Source organism: Protobothrops mucrosquamatus, unplaced genomic scaffold (genome assembly GCF_001527695.2).
Source record: "Protobothrops mucrosquamatus isolate PMUCROS unplaced genomic scaffold, P.Mucros_1.0 scaffold1439, whole genome shotgun sequence".
Lineage (NCBI taxonomy): Eukaryota > Metazoa > Chordata > Lepidosauria > Squamata > Viperidae > Protobothrops > Protobothrops mucrosquamatus.
In genome coordinates, this window is record NW_015387621.1 from 36,895 (window position 1) to 55,654 (window position 18,760).

General features: G+C 45.7%; 1 protein-coding gene across 1 annotated transcript; it reads left to right on the forward strand.

The window, feature by feature from the left end:
- Positions 1-184: 184 nt before the first annotated feature.
- Positions 185-16,763, forward strand: VSIG10 (V-set and immunoglobulin domain containing 10). Its single transcript, XM_015821959.1, has 9 exons — positions 185-251; positions 2,380-2,664; positions 5,981-6,286; positions 7,073-7,348; positions 8,425-8,718; positions 13,459-13,569; positions 14,012-14,024; positions 14,952-15,085; positions 16,688-16,763. The coding sequence occupies exons 1-9, from the start codon at positions 185-187 to the stop codon at positions 16,747-16,749; spliced, it is 1,548 nt and encodes a 515-aa protein (XP_015677445.1). The 3' UTR covers positions 16,750-16,763.
- Positions 16,764-18,760: the final 1,997 nt, after the last annotated feature.

An 18,760-nucleotide genomic window follows, 5' to 3' on the forward strand; every position in this document is an offset into this window, starting at 1 on the left:
TGGATGGCTGGGAAGGTCCCCAGTCACCGGCCGGCGCCAGGTAAACCAAGCCGGAGCGAAGCGCGTCGGCCGCAGCCGCTCCGCCTCCCGCGGGGAAGTTTCCCCGCCTCTCTTGTCAACGCTGCCCGCCCTCCCGGCCGTAAATCCGCGGAGCTGCGCCGGCTCCCCCCCAGTCCGAGCTGCCATGGCGAGCCGGGCGGCTGCGAGCCTTCTCTTCGTCCTGGCGCTTTCCGGGCGCGGCGGCGCTGCAGGTACCCCCCTTGGCCGGCGCGATGGGCAGCGCAGGGCAGGTGGCACAGCCCCAAGGTTGGAGAGATGACAGCTGAGCCGGGAAGAGCCGGGGTTCCACTTGGAGAGGAGACCACGAGGAGATTTCCCCCTCCCCCCGGGAGGGACTACTAGACTAGAAAGGGACCCTCCCGCTAAAGCATCTTAAGTCTCTCCAGGAAGAAGGAGGATGTTGCCTTGATTTGGGGCTTTTCTTCCCAAACAAGGATGTGTGTAACCCTTCCCCTGTCGCCTCCTTCGCTTTCCGAACTTTCTGCGGGACGGGACCGCCGTCCCCCCCCCCTCCCGAACAACAACCCCCCCCAACCGCCCTTTTCGCCTTCGTCTGCCCGCGCGTAAAATCCGACTGAACGCGCGGCGTTTGTTGGCAACGATGGGGAAAGCTTTGCGTAAAGGGATCTTTGTTCCGCCAAGTTTTTTAGACAGGTCGGGATTTAGAGGTTGCGACGTCATTTGTCTCCTTCCCTCCCAGCCCCCCTCTCCCCCCCCCGCCCCAACTCCAATTTTTTTCAGGAATAATGCATACTTGTTTTTGTCCCAAAAGAGCTTCCGGTCACAACTGCCTGCTCTTTGATTTCCCCGAAGTCTAAAGTGGGGGAGGTAGGATGCAGAATTTTTCTAGGGTGATTTTAATCGCTTTTCTGACTGTTGGGTTGTGGGCTGGGGTGAGGGAGGGGCAATTGACAAGTTTGCCCCTGTTTCGGTTAGGAAGGGGGAGAAGAAGCAAAGCACTTTTATGAGAAAGGAAAAGGAGAGAGAGAGAGAGAGAGAGAGAGAGAGAGAGAGAGAGAGAGAGAGAGAGAGAAGGAATGTGAGCAAGGAAAAGGAAAGAAAGAAAGAAAGAAAGAAAGAAAGAAAGAAAGAAAGAAAGAAAGAAAGAAAGAAAGAAAGAAAGAAAGAAAGAAAGAAAGAAAGAAAAAGAAAGAAAGAACTATGAATAGGAGACAGGTAGAATTACAAAGTAAACTAGAATTAATTTGTGAGATAGACAAAATTCAATCCAGGTTCTTCCTGGTTAACTCCAAGCCTTTAGTGGGTTGTGATGAATTTATAGGCGGATTTTCAGGGCTTTTCAATCTGACCCATTCAACAAGGCTAAACAGACTGACCGAATCAAAAATGTAAAACCCTGCTTTTGCATGCAGAGTTCTGAGCAAGGAGTGATACTGTTGGACAGAGAGTTAATAATAGAGCAGGATGAGTTTGCATTCTGCTTGGCAAGGAGAGAAGACCCAGCTTTGCTTTTACGGAGAGTGCAACTACAATGCTCTTCCCTTGTCTCATATCAGCTTCCAAGAGTTGATGTGATTTCAGTGCAGTTTGCTAAAACCTAGCGTACCGTGCTTGATTTACTCAAGTGTGGTTAAACCGTGACATAGGGTGATATGCCCAATGTATTTGGTGTTTATATCCCACCTTTTATTATTTTTACAAACAACTCAAAGACGGTGAACGTATCCATCACACCTTCCTCCTACTGTTTTCCTCGCAACGACAACCCTGTGAGGTGGGTTGGGCTGAGAGGGTGGGAGAAGCCCAAGGTCCCCCAGCTGGCTTTCATGGCTAAGAACTCCCAGTCTCCTAGTGATTGGCCCAAAGCCACCCAGACAGCTTTCCTGACTAAGGTGGGACTAGAACTCACAGTCTCCTAGTAATTGGCCCAAAACCACACAGCTGATTTTCATGCCTAAGGCAGGACTAGAACTCACCATCTCCTACTGATTGGCCCAAAAGTCACCCTGCTGGTTTTCATGCCTAAGGTGGAACTAGCACTCACAGTCTCCTGGTGACTGGGCCAAAGCCGCCCTATTGACTTTCATGCCTAAGGCGGAACTAGAACTCACCATCTCCTAGTGATTGGCCCAAAGTGAGCCAGCTGGCTTTCGTGCTTAAGGTGAGACTAGAACTCGCAGGCTCCTTGGCTTCTAGCCTGCTGCCTTAACCACTAGACCAAACTGTCTCTCCGTGCAAAGGGTAGATGGATGGAAGCTCTTAACTCAGTCTTTCTCAACCTGGGCAACTTTAAGGCAGGTGGGCTTCAGCTCTTAGAAAGGAGAACATTTTCGAGAAATAAACTTTATTCTCCCCCAGAAACTGAAGAAGTGGCAGTTGGCGAACTGGACGGGGAAGTGACCTTGCGATGCTGGAATGCGTCTTCCCAGGTGTTGGTGGTGCAGTGGTTTCACGGTGAGCCCGGTGCAATCCCCATGCTCTTCTCCTCGGATGGAAAACTGCCTTCAGATAGTCGCTTTTCCCTGGTGGGAAACAGCTCCTTGCACATTTCAGGATTGCGTCGAGAGGACGAAGGTCACTACTTGTGCAGGGAGATACTGGCTGAGACCAACCATACACACAGGATCCAGTTACTGATGGCCGGTAAGTTTTCACCCTTGCTTTAGAAAATGGCGTGGATGCTCGGCAGATAGAACAGGATGGTATATTAGACAATGCACGTGGGTATAGATGTTGCATTAAGTCAACAGTTGCCAGCCCAACAAGGGAGGTCAGACCAAAACAAAAACTCAGTCCTGCCATAGAGGTCAGCACTAGTTTTATTGCAGTTAAGGTGCTGGCCTAGGATCCAGGAGACTGTGAGTTCTAGTCCTGCCTTAAGCAAACGAGTGAAAATGTTAGCCTGATCGTCCAGTAAAGATTGCCATGGAAATTCACGTGAATGCTTTGGGGGGGAAAAAAAGATTTTGTACGTGCAGTTTAATGAAAAGAAGGACTAGGGTGACATGATAGCAGTCTTCCAATACTTGAGCAGCTGTCACAAAAAAGAGAAGGTCAACCTGTTCTCCAAATCACCTGAGGACAGGACAGGAAGTAACAGATGGAAGCTTATCAAAGAGAGATTCAACCTAAACAGAGGGATTTGAAGATTAGTGTAGTGTTTAGTTTAACCTGTTGGCTGCTTTTTCTTCTTTTTATCTATCTATCTATCTATCTATCTATCTATCTATCTATCTATCTATCTATCTATCTATCTATCTATCTATCTATCTATCTACCTACCTACCTACCTACCTACCTACCTACCTACCTACCTACCTATCCATCCATCCATCCAGAAATGCAAAATACAAAATACAAATATATATGTAATGTTGACTGCTTTTTCTTCTTTTATATAAAAGTTATATATATGTGTACACACACACACACACACACATATGAAAGAAAAAAGAAGAAAAAGCAGTCAACAGGTTAAGCTAAACATTTCATATATATATTTGTATTTCAGCATTCAGCCAGAGTGGATCCTATATGTTAAATGTTAAATTTAATTGAACACTTTTTCTTGCTTTTTTTGTACACTATTTTCTTTCTTTCTCTGCCTCTCTCTTCCTCTCTGTCCCTCCCTCTCTTCTTCTCTCTCTCTTTTCTTTTGTTGTTGTTAGGGTTGAATGTATGTTTTTGTTTTGTTTCATTTTGTTGGTTTGTTTTACTGTTCTGTATTTTATTCTCTATGATAAAACAATAAATTATAAGAGAGAGAGAGAGGGAGAGAGAGAGAGATTCAACTCTAAAACTAAGGAGAAATTTCTTGACAATGAGAACAATTAATCAGTGGAGCGACTTGCTTTGTGGGTGCTTCATCACTGGAGGTTTTCAAGAAAAGACTGGATAGCCATTTGTCTGAAATGGTATAGGGTCTCCTGCTTGAGCAGAGGGCTGGACTAGAAGACCTCCAAGTTCCCTTCCAACTCTTGTTATTCTATGACCTCTACTGTTTTTCTCCTTGGACCAAACAAACCAATTTTGCCATTTCTGCAAATCCTGACACTTACACAATCCCTTCCACAAGATTTCCGCATTCTCTCCAGTGTCGTGCGTACAATAATCTTGCTATAGTTACCAGATTACAACCCCCTATCTCAACTTCTTATTTGTTTTCAAGGTGTGGCTGGCTGGTAGTTCTGCTCTTTGCTTGTGGAAGGCGAGAGCCGCACCCATTTTAACTGGTGCACAACTGCATCTACGAACCGGGGAAGATTTATAGGTGCACAATACAGTAGTCCTTGACAAATGATTGCAACTGGGACAAGAATTTCCCTTGTTAAAGAAATTAAGTGAGCCACACTCACTTTTATGTTTATTAAGCAAATCACTTCCATTGCTCAATCAATCATCAGCTGCCAGGTCCAGTTAACTGCATTGATTTGCTTAACAATCACAGCACAAATAAGGTCATAAAATCAGCCATTATTGGCTTAACAAGGTCCTTGCTTAGCAAAGGAAATGCTGGTTTCCATTGTGATGGTAAATTGAGGAATACCTCAATGTATATGAAATTACCTTTTTCCAGCATCAGAAAGATAGGCTTTGATTTCCATCCCAATGTTTCTCCAACAGATCTTCGTGTTTTTTTTCCGAGACTGTATCCTAGCCATGGTGTTGAATCAGTGTCAACACAGTTTGACAATTAAATGATTTTTAATTGATTTTAATTGAGAGCCAGTTTGCTCTATGGGTCTAAGACACCAGGCTAGAAAGTAGAAGACTGTGAGTTCAAGTCCTGCCTTAGGCATGAAAATCAGCTGTGTGGCTTTGGGGCCAATTACTAGGAGACTGTGAGTTCTAGTCCCACCTTAGTCAGGAAAGCTGGCAGGGGGACTTTGGGCTAATCACCAGGAGACTGTGAGTTCTAGTCCCAGTTTAGGCATAAGAGCCAGTTGGGTGACTTTGGGCCAATCACCAGGAGACTGTGAGTTCTAGTTCCGCCTTAGGCAGGAAAGCCAGCTAGGTGACTTTGGGTTAGTTAGTCCCTTTTCTTCAGCCCAGCCCACCTCACAAGCTTGTTGTTGTGGGGCAAACAGGAGGAGGAAGGCGTGTCGAATGAGCAATTTGTAAACAATAGTAAAGGCAGAATATAAATAAATAAACCCGTAAACAAACAAAAGCTAGAGTAATGGAATATAAACAAAACAAAACTTTTTTTAAAAAAAGAAAAACCGAAGAAAGCAAACGGTTGGAGCCAAGCAACATCCAGACACTATTTATATGTTCTAAACAGGACGAGGGCATCTCCGGGGCTTCCTTGTAAAGAAAGAAGGGGCTGACCCAGGTGGGATTTTGCTTTGTGACCTGCCAGGTTTTCGTCTTTAAATTCAAATAAGAAAACAGGGCAGGAGGTTTTAACAGGTGCGTCGGAAAACGTCTGCAACCACCTTAATTCCCACGGGGGTCCCGCATTGCCAGGAGTTGTCCTTGGCTCAGATCCTTGTTGGCCACGGCCACCTGCTCCTGGTAGCTCTGCCTGCTGTCATTACTGCGACACACTAATCAAGGAGAGAAGCAACCTGGACTTAAGGAGAATCTCCCTAACAGGGAGGACAATGAACCAGTGGAACAGCTTGCCACCAGAAGTCGTGGGGGCTTCATCCCTGGAGGTTTTTAAGAAAAGACTGGACAGCCATTTGTCTCGAATGGCATAGGGTCTCCTGCTTGAGCAGGGGGCTGGACTAGAAGACCTCCAAGGTCCCTTCCAGCTCTATTCTGATTGATTGTGCACAAACTGTGTTGGCTGCCATCCGGCCTTTGGGTGCAATTCAAGTTGCCGGTTGTTACCTTGAAAGCCCTCCATGGCATATCTGGTTACCTGGGGGACCAGTCTCTCCAATTCTCTCTGCCCACCTGGTACAACCGTTTGGCAGGGAACATCTTTTATTTTGACATGCTTGCTTTCCAGGTGGACCAGACCAGATGGAGGTCAACATTTCTCCCACCGGGACGTTGCCAAACGGCACGCTTTATGCCAAAAGGCATGACATCTTGAACTTCACCTGCAGTAGTGATTCTTGGCCTGATTCCGCCACTAAGTGGGATTTTAACCCACCTGGTTCTGCCCAGGAGCCATTCACCGAAGTCAACAGCTCACACAGCTCTTTCGCGCTACACAACGTCATGCCCAACTATCAAGGGAACTACTCGTGTCTGGCCACAAACCTGTTGAGCCAACGTCAGAAGTCGGTCGTCCGCGAACTCCTGATCTACTGTACGTATGCCGAAAAATATGGGCAGGGTTTGTGTGTGTGTGGGTGTCATTTTTCCCCAGGGAATGTTGCACTTCTGGAATTGCACAGAATTGTGGCCCCTATGCCTTCCTCTTAAGAAATTGTGTCCTTGAAGAGGAAAAGCCTTCAACATTAGGAATGAAAACATTCAGAGTAAACGAGAACTAAATGATAACGGATGGAAGCTTAGTAGTAGATAGGCTGGCCTCCAGAAGTTGTGGGTGCGCCATCACCCTAGGTTTTCAAGGAGAGACCATTTGTTGGGGATGCTAGTATAGGGTCTCCTGCTTGAGCAAGGGGTTGGACTAGAAGACCTCCAAGGCCCCTTCCAGCTCTGTTATCCTGTAGATAAAAAGGACCAATGCACAATCAGGACGGAGGTGGGATCTTCTCCTAATCTACTTGGAGGTTCCACACAGGCCAATGGAATAGTTGGCGGAAAAGTCCTAGCGGGTGTTCCAAACTACAAAGTCTATCGTCCCCAACCGTTAACTTTGCTGACAGGGGCCGAAATCCAAATCCCGCCTCATCTTCTCCCCCCCCCCTTAAAAAGTTCCTTCCTTATTGCTTTTCAGGAGATTGTGTTTCTGCTTTCTCTCAATCCTTTATCCTCTAGCCATGTTTCTGTCACGGCCAGAGCTGATCCTAGATTCCCCCCCTCGCCCGTTTTTAGTACTTGTCTCCCATGTTTAAAAACGGGCAATAAAAATGTAAATAAATCAGACCCAGAGCTATTTCCCAGTCCTTTTGCAAGCTTCTCTCTTCAGATCCCCCACCGTCATCGCCCAGGTGTCAAGCTGAGACCTCCGTGGAGAATTCTCAGGAGGTTCAACTGTCGTGCAGCTGGCCCGGGGGCTACCCACCCCCTACGCTCCAGTGGATCAACCCGGAGGGTCTAGCCATGGATTCCAACACCACCCACTTTGCAAATGCTACGGTGGTGTCTCTGCAAGGGTCCCGCCGGCTTTGGGGCAAGGATTTTGTCTGTCGCGGAAACCATATTGCGAATGAGAAGAGAAACCAGAACTGCACCTTGCGACTGGGTGAGTCAAGGCGAGATTCCGGAACTGCACAATTTCGCGGTGCATTCCAAGACTCCAAATGGGAAAGAGCTGCCTGTTCTCTTAATGTCTTTGCTCCTGATGTAAGGAATGGCTGATTTTAATTTCCTCATTTATTCTTTTTGGCCTTGTTCTTTTAGCTCCCATTTGAGTCCCCCCCCCCTATACTTCTCTAAAAAGTTCCTCAACATCATCCCTATAATGGTCTGTGCAGGTACAGTAGTGGCCACAATTGTGGAAACCTTTTGGGAAAAGTGTATTTTTGAGGTTTGATGGCTAATAACACCACTTTTTTGGGGGGGGAGTAGTACCCTAAAATTATATATCAATGGAAAGATAATTTAGTCAAGTATGTAATGCAACAAAGTTTGCTCAATTATCCGTACTGTATTCTATGAAAAGTTATAGCCAGATAACCAGAAAAAGGAAGCACAACTTGCTTAGGTTTTATATCAGGTAGCTTTCCTTCATCTGATTTAACAGGTAAAAATGTTTTCTTTTGAATATTGTGGGGAAAATAAATTTAAATGAGAACTTTAAAAACAGGATCTACGACAAGGTGATCGAGAAGATGATTAATGAGAAAAGAAGCTGAATAACGAGGTGGAGGTTATTCGTAGATATTTAATTGTGATCTTCTAAAATTATCAAGGAATGTACTAATTTAAGGTTGATAAAAAAGAATATTATTGGAAGAAAATCAAGGAAAGCTATCATGTGGAATAGGGAACTATTAGAAACTAACTATTGATTATTTGTAAATACAAACCCAGACAACACACTGCTTACCAAATATTGATGGTGATATGTAAAAAAAACCCACCCAATAAAACATATATATATAAGGCAGGACATAAGGCAGGACACAAAACAAGACATAGGTTATAAAATGGGAGATGAGTCTTAAATGCGTGTATTAGTTAGAAGGAGAACAAAAGGAAATGGAAGAAGTCAAAACCACAAGTTCATGTGTCGGTCGCACAAAGGTGTTAAGTTTGAAGCTCTGCTACATGTATGTCCTGTCCTCCCAACTCAACTTGGCTTTCCTCTTGTGCCAGAGCGGCCCTCGGTCATGTCCATCCCAATGAAGAGCTGCTTCACGGGGAGATCCGTAGAGATGACCTGTGAACTGACCGCCGGCAACCCACCTGCGAGGATCACCTGGTTGCGCAACTCCTCCAAGGTGGAGACAGAGATCCGGTCAAGGGGCAGATTTCTCATCAGCCAAAAGGAGGGTGTCTCCAGCCTTGTCAACCAGAACTGCTCCTCCAGCAGAGACCAAGGGTACTACATCTGCAAGGCCGAGAACCCCCTGGGCCTGAGAGAGGTCTACGTTCACCTGAAGGTGACAGGTAAGTCGGGAGGTTGAAATAGGGGCCCTTGGGCTGAGGGTGGGAGGACTTCCGCTCCCAGAGTTCCCTCAGCCGGCCATGAGTTCTGGGAGTTGAGGTCCGTGCAGCTCTTAAAGTGGCTGAAAGCGCTTGACTTTACGACCACGATTGAACCCAGAGGTCTTTATAAAACATAAGCTTTGACTTGCTGCCAGTAACGAAAGCTATTTGTGACCTCCTTGCTCGGATGCCTAAAAAGCTCTTCCCTCCCACCCATGATGGGAAGGCCCCACCTGGTGGGAAATGGTTGATTCCGGCAAGTGGATTGTTGGTTTAGCAAGACTGATTGATTAGGTTTAGCAAGTTGATTAATTAAGAAAGCTGGAATTTGTTTAAATTTGTACTGTACATTCCATGCTATATTAAAATCTAGACCCATACCAGTCGGGCTTCAGGCCGGGACACAGCACGGAAACGGCATTGGTCACGTTGGTCAATGATCTCTGGAGGGCCCGGGACAGGGGTTATTCCTCTGTCCTTGTTCTTTTGGACCTCTCAGCGGCTTTTGATACTGTGGACCACGGTATCATGCTGCGGCGACTCGGTGAGTTAGGAATGGGAGGCANTTGCTTTGTGACCTGCCAGGTTTTCGTCTTTAAATTCAAATAAGAAAACAGGGCAGGAGGTTTTAACAGGTGCGTCGGAAAACGTCTGCAACCACCTTAATTCCCACGGGGGTCCCGCATTGCCAGGAGTTGTCCTTGGCTCAGATCCTTGTTGGCCACGGCCACCTGCTCCTGGTAGCTCTGCCTGCTGTCATTACTGTGACACACTAATCAAGGAGAGAAGCAACCTGGACTTAAGGAGAATCTCCCTAACAGGGAGGACAATGAACCAGTGGAACAGCTTGCCACCAGACGTCGTGGGGGCTTCATCCCTGGAGGTTTTTAAGAAAAGACTGGACAGCCATTTGTCTCGAATGGCGTAGGGTCTGCTGCTTGAGCAGGGGGCTGGATTAGAAGACCTCCAAGGTCCCTTCCAGCTCTATTCTGATTGATTGTGCACAAACTGTGTTGGCTGCCATCCGGCCTTTGGGTGCAATTCAAGTTGCCGGTTGTTCCCTTGAAAGCCCTCCATGGCATATCTGGTTACTTGGGGGACCAGTCTCTCCAATTCTCTCTGCCCACCTGGTACAACCGTTTGGCAGGGAACATGTTTTATTTTGACATGCTTGCTTTCCAGGTGGACCAGACCAGATGGAGGTCACCATTTCTCCCACCGGGACGTTGCCAAACGGCACGCTTTATGCCAAAAGGCATGACATCTTGAACTTCACCTGCAGTAGTGATTCTTGGCCTGATTCCGCCACTAAGTGGGATTTTAACCCACCTGGTTCTGCCCAGGAGCCATTCACCGAAGTCAACAGCTCACACAGCTCTTTCGCGCTACACAATGTCATGCCCAACTATCAAGGGAACTACTCGTGTCTGGCCACAAACCTGTTGAGCCAACGTCAGAAGTCGCTCGTCCGCGAACTCCTGATCTACTGTACGTATGCCGAAAAATATGGGCAGGGTGTGTGGGTGTGTGGGTGTCATTTTTTCCCAGGAAATGTTGCACTTCTGGAAATGCACAGAATTGTGGCCTCTATGCCTTCCTCTTAAGGAATTGTGTCCTTAAAGAGGAAAAGCCTTCAACATTAGGAATGAAAACGTTCAAAGTAAACGAGAACTAAATGATAACGGATGGAAGCTTAGTAGTAGACAGGCTGGCCTCCAGAAGTTGTGGGTGTGCCATCACTTGAGGTTTTCAAGGAGAGACTGAACAACCATTTGTCAGGGATGCTAGTATAGGGTCTCCTGCTGGAGCAGGGGGTTGGACTAGAAGACCTCCAAGGCCCCTTCCAGCTCTGTTATTCTGTAGATAAAAAGGACCAATGCACAAACAGGACGGAGGTGGGATCTTCTCCTAATCTACTTGGAGGTTCCACACAGGCCAGTGGAATAGTTGGCGGAAAAGTCCTAGCGGGTGTTCCAAACTACAAAGTCTATCGTCCCCAACCGTTAACTTTGCTGACAGGGGCCGAAGTCCAAATCCCGCCTCATCTTCTCCCCCCCCCTTAAAAAGTTCCTTCCTTATTGCTTTTCAGGAGATTCTGTTTCTGCTTTCTCTCAATCCTTTATCCTCTAGCCACGTTTCTGTCACGGCCAGAGCCGATCCTAGATTCCCCCCCTCGCCCGTTTTTAGTACTTGTCTCCCATGTTTAAAAACGGGCAATAAAAATGTAAATAAATCAGACCCAGAGCTATTTCCCAGTCCTTTTGCAAGCTTCTCTCTTCAGATCCCCCACCGTCATCGCCCAGGTGTCAAGCTGAGACCTCCGTGGAGAATTCTCAGGAGGTTCAACTGTCGTGCAGCTGGCCCGGGGGCTACCCACCCCCTACGCTCCGGTGGATCAACCCGGAGGGTCTAGCCATGGATTCCAACACCACCCACTTTGCAAATGCTACGGTGGTGTCTCTGCAAGGGTCCCGCCGGCTTTGGGGCAAGGATTTTGTCTGTCGCGGAAACCATATTGCGAATGAGAAGAGAAACCAGAACTGCACCTTGCGACTGGGTGAGTCAAGGCGAGATTCCGGAATTGCACAATTTCGCGGTGCATTCCAAGACTCCAAATGGGAAAGAGCTGCCTGTTCTCTTAATGTCTTTGCTCCTGATGTAAGGAATGGCTGATTTTAATTTCCTCGTTTATTCTTTTTGGCCTTGTTCTTTTAGCTCCCATTTGAGTCCCCCCCCTATACTTCTTTAAAAGATTCCTCAACATCATCCCTATAATGGTCTGTGCAGGTACAGTAGGAGCCACAATTGTGGAAACCTTTTGGGAAAAGTGTATTTTTGAGGTTTGATGGCTAATAACACCACTTTTTTGGGGGGGGAGTAGTACCCTAAAATTATATATCAATGGAAAGATAATTTAGTCAAGTATGTAATGCAACAAAGTTTGCTCAATTATCCGTACTGTATTCTATGAAAAGTTATAGCCAGATAACCAGAAAAAGGAAGCACAACTTGCTTAGGTTTTATATCAGGTAGCTTTCCTTCATCTGATTTAACAGGTAAAAATGTTTTCTTTTGAATATTGTGGGGAAAATAAATTTAAATGAGAACTTTAAAAACAGGATCTACGACAAGGTGATCGAGAAGATGATTAATTAGAAAAGAATCTGAATAACGAGGTGGAGGTTATTCGTAGATATTTAATTGTGATCTTCTAAAATTATCAAGGAATGTACTAATTTAAGGTTGATAAAAAAGAATATTATTGGAAGAAAATCAAGGAAAGCTATCATGTGGAATAGGGAACTATTAGAAACTAACTATTGATTATTTGTAAATACAAACCCAGACAACACACTGCTTACCAAATATTGATGGTGATATGTAAAAAAATAAACACCCAATAAAACATATATATATAAGGCAGGACACAAAACAAGATATAGGTTATAAAACAGGACACGAGTCTTAAATGCGTATATTAGTTAGAAGGAGAACAAAAGGAAATGGAAGAAGTCAAAACCACAAGTTCATGTGTCGGTCGCACAAAGGTGTTAAGTTTGAAGCTCTGCTACATGTATGTCCTGTCCTCCCAACTCAACTTGGCTTTCCTCTTGTGCCAGAGCGGCCCTCGGTCATGTCCAACCCAATGAAGAGCTGCTTCGCGGGGAGATCCGTAGAGATGACCTGTGAACTGACCGCCGGCAACCCACCTGCAAGGATCACCTGGTTGCGCAACTCCTCCAAGGTGGAGACAGAGATCCGGTCAAGGGGCAGATTTCTCATCAGCCAAAAGGAGGGTGTCTCCAGCCTTGTCAACCAGAACTGCTCCTCCAGCAGAGACCAAGGGTACTACATCTGCAAGGCCGAGAACCCCCTGGGCCTGAGAGAGGTCTACGTTCACCTGAAGGTGACAGGTAAGTCGGGAGGTTGAAATAGGGGCCCTTGGGCTGAGGGTGGGAGGACTTCCGCTCCCAGAGTTCCCTCAGCCGGCCATGAGTTCTGGGAGTTGAGGTCCGTGCAGCTCTTAAAGTGGCTGAAAGTGCTTGACTTTACGACCACGATTGAACCCAGAGGTCTTTATAAAACGTAAGCTTTGACTTGCTGCCGGTAACGAAAGCTATTTGTGACCTCCTTGCTCGGATGCCTAAAAAGCTCTTCCCTCCCACCCATGATGGGAAGGCCCCACCTGGTGGGAAATGGTTGATTCCGGCAAGTGGATTGTTGGTTTAGCAAGACTGATTGATTAGGTTTAGCAAGTTGATTAATTAAGAAAGCTGGAATTTGTTTAAATTTGTACTGTACATTCCATGCTATATTAAAATCTGCCCTTAATCCTATCCTATCCTCTCCTCTCCTCTCCTCTCCTCTCCTCTTCTCTTCTCTTCTCTTCTCTTCTCTTCTCTTCTCTTCTCTCCTCCCCTCCCCTTTCCTTTCCTTTTTCCTTCCTTCCTTCCTTCCTTCCCTCCTGCTTGAGAATTCCTTTTGAGTTTCACTTTTGAAGGGTGGCTATCTTGCAAATTTTAAGAAATGGGGGAAGAGGGAAGGAGAAAGAGAAGAAGGGGAGGAGGAGGAGGGAGGAGGAGGAGGAGGAGGAGGAGGAGGAGAAGTTGCTTCTTGGCATTTCCATCTCTCTCTCTCTCTCTCTCTCTCTCTCTCTCTTCCCATCTCAATGCTTTTTTTTCTCTCCAACTCTCTCTGCAGAGCCTCTGAACATTGCTGGCATTGTGGGTTCCGTTGTAGTCCTTTTATTGCTGGGAGTTCTGGTCTTTTCTGGAATCCTTCTCTATGCGGGACCTCAGGTGTGCCTCAAAGGTGAGAGAGGGTCTGTAGAGAATTGCTCACTGGAGGAGTCAAACCAACAGAATGCATTTGGGTTTCAAAATGTGTATTTCTTAAATTGCGCTATAGGCAATCTTATAAGAACGTTGAAAAAGAAAATCTTATGGATATATTGGCACATCCTTCCAATAATTAAATAAAAGAAAACCAAAGGTTTCTAAATGCGATATACTGTATGTTGCTAAGATGGGTGCCAATACATTTGATAGATAGTGTAGATAGATAGCTAGCTAGCTAGCTAGCTAGCTAGCTAGATAGATAGATAGATAGATAGACAGACAGACAGACAGACAGACAGACAGACAGAATATATTTTTGACATTGCATTAGATGCTTACTGTATAATCTTCGAAAGCAAATGAGTAACTTTTTAATAAAAAATATTTTTCTCCTCTTCTCTCTTTCATGTTCCCAGCGAACGTGCTTCGGTAAGTGTCTCTATTTTTTAACTAAAAAGTCTTGACCCATTTCATCTACAGAAACCATCATTTGGAGAAGGGATTGTCAAACCTCGTGGTAGTACGACCTCTTTAAAATGGTACAGCCCGTGAATTTGTATAAAGCCTCATCCATTGAACAAAACTAACAATTTCAACGGGTTGGGCAAGAAAGAAGCATGTCACTTATAAGTATTTTTAAGTATAATATTTTAGATTCTATGTCACGGAATGCTCAATAGTAGTTCAATAATTACCTGCAGGTATACTTGATAACAATACAAGATAATATTTATAGCTCAAGGTTGAACTGTGGGATCCTTGGTGCTTTCTGAGCTTGGTTGTTTTCTTGCAGACATTTCATTACCCAACTAGGTAACATCATCAGTCCTAGAAGGAGTGGGGTTTGAAGGAAGGAGGAGGAGAAGGAAAAGGACTGTGGGGTCCTTGGTGCTCTCTGAGCTTGGTTTTTTTCTTGCAGACATTTCATTACCCAACTAGGTAACATCATCAGTCCTAGAAGATGTGGGGTTTGCAGAAAGGAGGAGGAGAAGGAAGAGGAGGAGAGAAAGGGAAGAGGTGAAGGAGCAGAAGGAGGTCTGTGAGGTCCTTGGTGCTCTGAGCTTGGTTGTTTTCTTGCAGACGTTTCATTACCCAGCCAGGTAACATCAACAATGCTAGACCTAATTGGGTAATGAAACGTCTGCAAGAAAACAACCAAGCTCAGAGAGCACCAAGGACCCCATACTTGATAATATCTCCCATGGTTCCCAGCTGGAATATGTGACCTATCTGCCAAGTTGGGTCAACGTGCTCTTTAGTGAATATCACCTGACAGAGGTGGTCCTTCAAGCAAGGAGGAGAAGAAGAGGTCCCTTCATTTCTTCCTTATAGTTTTTATTGTTGTCTGCATTGCAGGAATCGAGATGCAGGTGACATCCTTGAACTTATGGACTCAGAAGATGATGACCTGTACTTGGAGGCCACTAGTGAACCAACATCACACCAAATGGAAGGGATAGGAAACAGATGTTCTACCAGATCTACTGAAAGTAAGATGAATAGAGGGACTCAGGCGCAGGCAGGAATTGTGTGTCAACACCCAGCTCGAGAATCCAAATAAACACTCCGGGTTCATTCCGTTTCCGAAACTCTTACTGTTTATTGAATACATGGCATGGTAATGTCGAGGCAAAACTAACTCTGAGGTTTCCAGACACCAGTTGATAGAATTAAACAATAATTTCTCCGGCCTGATCCCCAGCCTCTCACCTAGTCCATGTAAGCAATTTCACTTTGTTACGGGAACCGTCTGTTTCTTCTCTACACCTGCTGCAGTGTCCTTGGAAAGGTTTCAGTCTCTCACCGTCTCAGCTGAATGGGTTTCATTTCTTCATCTTATGTGCGATGCACGTAAAAACCAGGTGGAGCTTCAGTTGCATCTTTGTGGCTGCCAGTTTAACTTCCTTGACCATACTTCTGTCTCATTCTCTCTGTTAACCCTGGTGGTTTGTGGGAGGGACCTTGGAAACGGGTGAAGGAGATGCTGCCTAGGGAGCAATCAGATAAGAGACAGCTTAGCCCAGAGATGGATAGCGGGTGGGGCAAGAAGCTCAAAAAGGACCCTCCCTAGTTTCTCAAGGTGTAAAGGTGGGAGAAATGCAAGATTCTGTTAATATAGCTTTGCAATAAAGTACAATTCGCGTACGTGGTCATGTTTTCAGTGTGGTGCACCTGGTAAGGCTAACAGTTACAGAAACACAACCTACGGACCCACAAACTCAGGGCGCGGCTCCCACAGTCTTCTCAACTTTGTCAGTGAACTGTAATTTCTTTAGTAGCAAAAGGAGCATCTCGTTTAACACAAAGCTGAAGAGCAATTCTACTAGCTACGTTTTTTATGTAAAGGATGGAAAACTAAACACCGTTTTGGTCCTGGCTCGGTTCCTTCCAAACACCCCTCTAGAAAACTAGGGTTCCTTGCCCACTCCCCTGGGGAAAATAACGGGGCATCCCTGCTTTAAATGGAAATTAACAGGACGCAAATTCAAATGGGGTATTTGTTAGATTTTTACGCAGGCTTTATGACTTTATCGGTAACTCGAGTTAGTGAAGATGTTTAATACTCCTCCGTCCTCCAAATTTTCCCCACAACAAAAACCCTGTGAGGTGGGTTGAGAAACTGGCCCAAAGTCACCCAGTCAACTTTCATGTCTAAGGAGAAACTAGAACTCACCTTCTGCTGGTGACTGGCCCAAAGTCACCCAGATGGCTTTAGTGCCTCTGGTGGGACTAGAATTCACTGTCTCCTGGTGACTAGCCCAAAGTCATCCAGCCAGGTTTCATGCATGTTGGGACTAGAACTCACCATCTCCTTGTCATTGGCCTATAATCGCCCAACCAGGCTTCATGCATAAGGCGGGGCTAGAACTCACTGTCTCCTGGTGATTAGCCCAAAGTCACCCAGTCAGCTTTCATGCTTAAGACGAATCTAGAACTCAGAACCCCCGGGTTACTAGTCTGCTGCCTTAGCTATTAGACCAAACTGGTTCTTATGATACTTATAATAGGGGAGGGAGGGAAACAGGTGATTTGGTGAGCTGCTAACCATACCTGGCTACGTTTTTTAATTCCCATGCATTTTTTTTTTCCAGGATCATTTCCGGAAACGTCCATCTCCCTGGAGGAAGTCCAGTCAGCCAAACCCACAGCGTAGAGGGGATTATCTCTTTTTTTGCTTTATGTACTAAGAACAGAAGCAGACTTGCAGAGTGGCTGGAACTGGACCCAACAGATTCCTAGAAAAATTATGCCCATCTGGGTTTGTCTCTTTGGCTTCTATCCCTCCCTGTGCTTCTGCTTGGCTGAGCTGCGTGTTGAAACAACATTTGTGACGTAGGCGAGGATAAGAATGAGATGGCTTTTTCGGAACTGGAGGAAGAAGCATCCCTGGGAGAACTTTCCCTGGACAGGAAGCCTTGTGGCCCTGCAGAAGAGCTGGAGGAACAGGGAGAGGTGTCCCAGCTGGTCCTGGATCCCACATTCCCAGCTTAGATCCTCTTTGGATATGACTCTTAACAGGAGTCAAAGCTTCTAGGGTCTCTTTCAGGGAAGGAAGCATCGCAGCAGCTCCTGTTGGGAAAAAAACACAACAACTGGACAGTCTTGCTTAGGTGCAAATTGCTTGAGGCATCTAACAACTCTTTTGTGTCCTCTAGGGCTTGATGCAGGAAGTTACTGACAAAGATTATGTCCCACGTCACCCCAGACGAGAGGCAGACATTTGGGGGAGGGGGGCTTCAGGCAGGAGGCTATCTCAGCTCTACCTGGGTACTGAACTTGGGGGTCTCCTCCCCACGAAGCGGATTTGGCATCACTAAACTGCATGCCTCTGCTTGCTCATTTCTGGGACCTTCAGCCCTCTGCATTGTAGGAGCAACTGCAGCTGTTACCTGCCCAGGTATATAGTCCCAATTCATCCCCTCCAAATATTTTAAAGGATTCTCAAGCCAGCCTGTCCTTCGCAGAGAAGCTGGAGAATCGAAGCCTGCCCGTTTGGAATACAGCTGGTTCTCAACGTACGACCGCAACTGAGCCCAAAATATCTGCCGCTAAGTGAGCTTTGCCCCAAATTACGACCTTGTTGTTAAAATAGCAGTTGTTAAAATAGCAACCCGGTTGTTAAGTGGCTTCCGCACCGACTTTGCTCGTCAGAAGGTCGCAAAAGCGGATCGTGTGACCTCAAGACACTCGAACCGTCGTAAGTCCGTGCCAGTTTCCAAGCATCTGAATTTGGAGGAGGCTGCAACGGTCGTAAGTGTGAAAAAGGGTCACGAGTGGCTTTTTTCCCAGTGCTGTTGTCGCTTCGAACAGTCGCTAAATGAACTGTTCCAATTTTACTATATGTGCTGCCGAAGCGAGCACAAACGAACGGTTGTAAACTAACCTATAGAGGTTAGAACCATGTACAAATTGTATGTTGGATGTCAGATGCTAGAATAATGTGCAAATCTGGCTCAGGGTCTATTGATGGACCTGCAGGTGGGTTAGGTTTCCTCCTTAAAATGCCACTTTTTCCAGCTGACATCTTTTCTTGCGTGTTGCAAAGAAATAATTATTTCCTTTTGAGGCTGGTAGCAATCAGAGGCCAACATTCTTCTGGCCCTTGTGAATCTGGGTGTGATCTTTTGTTTATGGAATAAAAGTGTGGCTTTTGGATACAAAGGTGACTTGCCTATAGGGTGTGTGCATGTGTGTTTGGTATGTGGGCGTTATTAGCTGAATCATGAGAGGTTTTGTATTCATTTCACACCTTTTAAGAACTGGAGCTATTCTTGTTTGCTGTCTTTAAGTTGAGTTTTGCCCCACTTTACGACTTTTCTTGCCACAGTTGTTAAGTGAATCATCGCAGCTGATAAGTTAGTAACCCGGTTGTTAAGTGAATTGAGGACTGCCAGAACAGAAGCTCTGAGCTTGGTGGGGTTTTTTTTTTTGCAGGCATTTTATTTATTAATCAAAATTATACGCCATCCATCTTACTCTCCAAAGCTGAAACTGACCCTCTTACAGTACAAGAAAAAAAACACTAATGTGAAAACATGAAAATTAACAAAATTAGATAACACGTAGAACCAAGCACACAGCCATATAGAGGTTTTTATTTCCCACGAGTCATATCCTGAGTGCGAATTTCATAGGTCTCTGATGGACTCACTCGGTTGTGTAAA

What these genes read in the sequence shown, in the direction of transcription:
- VSIG10 (XM_015821959.1), top strand. Translation starts at nt 185, where the DNA reads ATGGCGAGCCGGGCGGCTGCGAGCCTTCTCTTCGTCCTGGCGCTTTCC. An exon ending in CGGGCGCGGCGGCGCTGCAG is followed by an intron (nt 252 to 2,379) that starts GTACCCCCCTTG and finishes ATTCTCCCCCAG; the next exon opens with AAACTGAAGAAGTGGCAGTT. An exon ending in TTCTACCAGATCTACTGAAA is followed by an intron (nt 15,086 to 16,687) that starts GTAAGATGAATA and finishes TTTTTTTTCCAG; the next exon opens with GATCATTTCCGGAAACGTCC.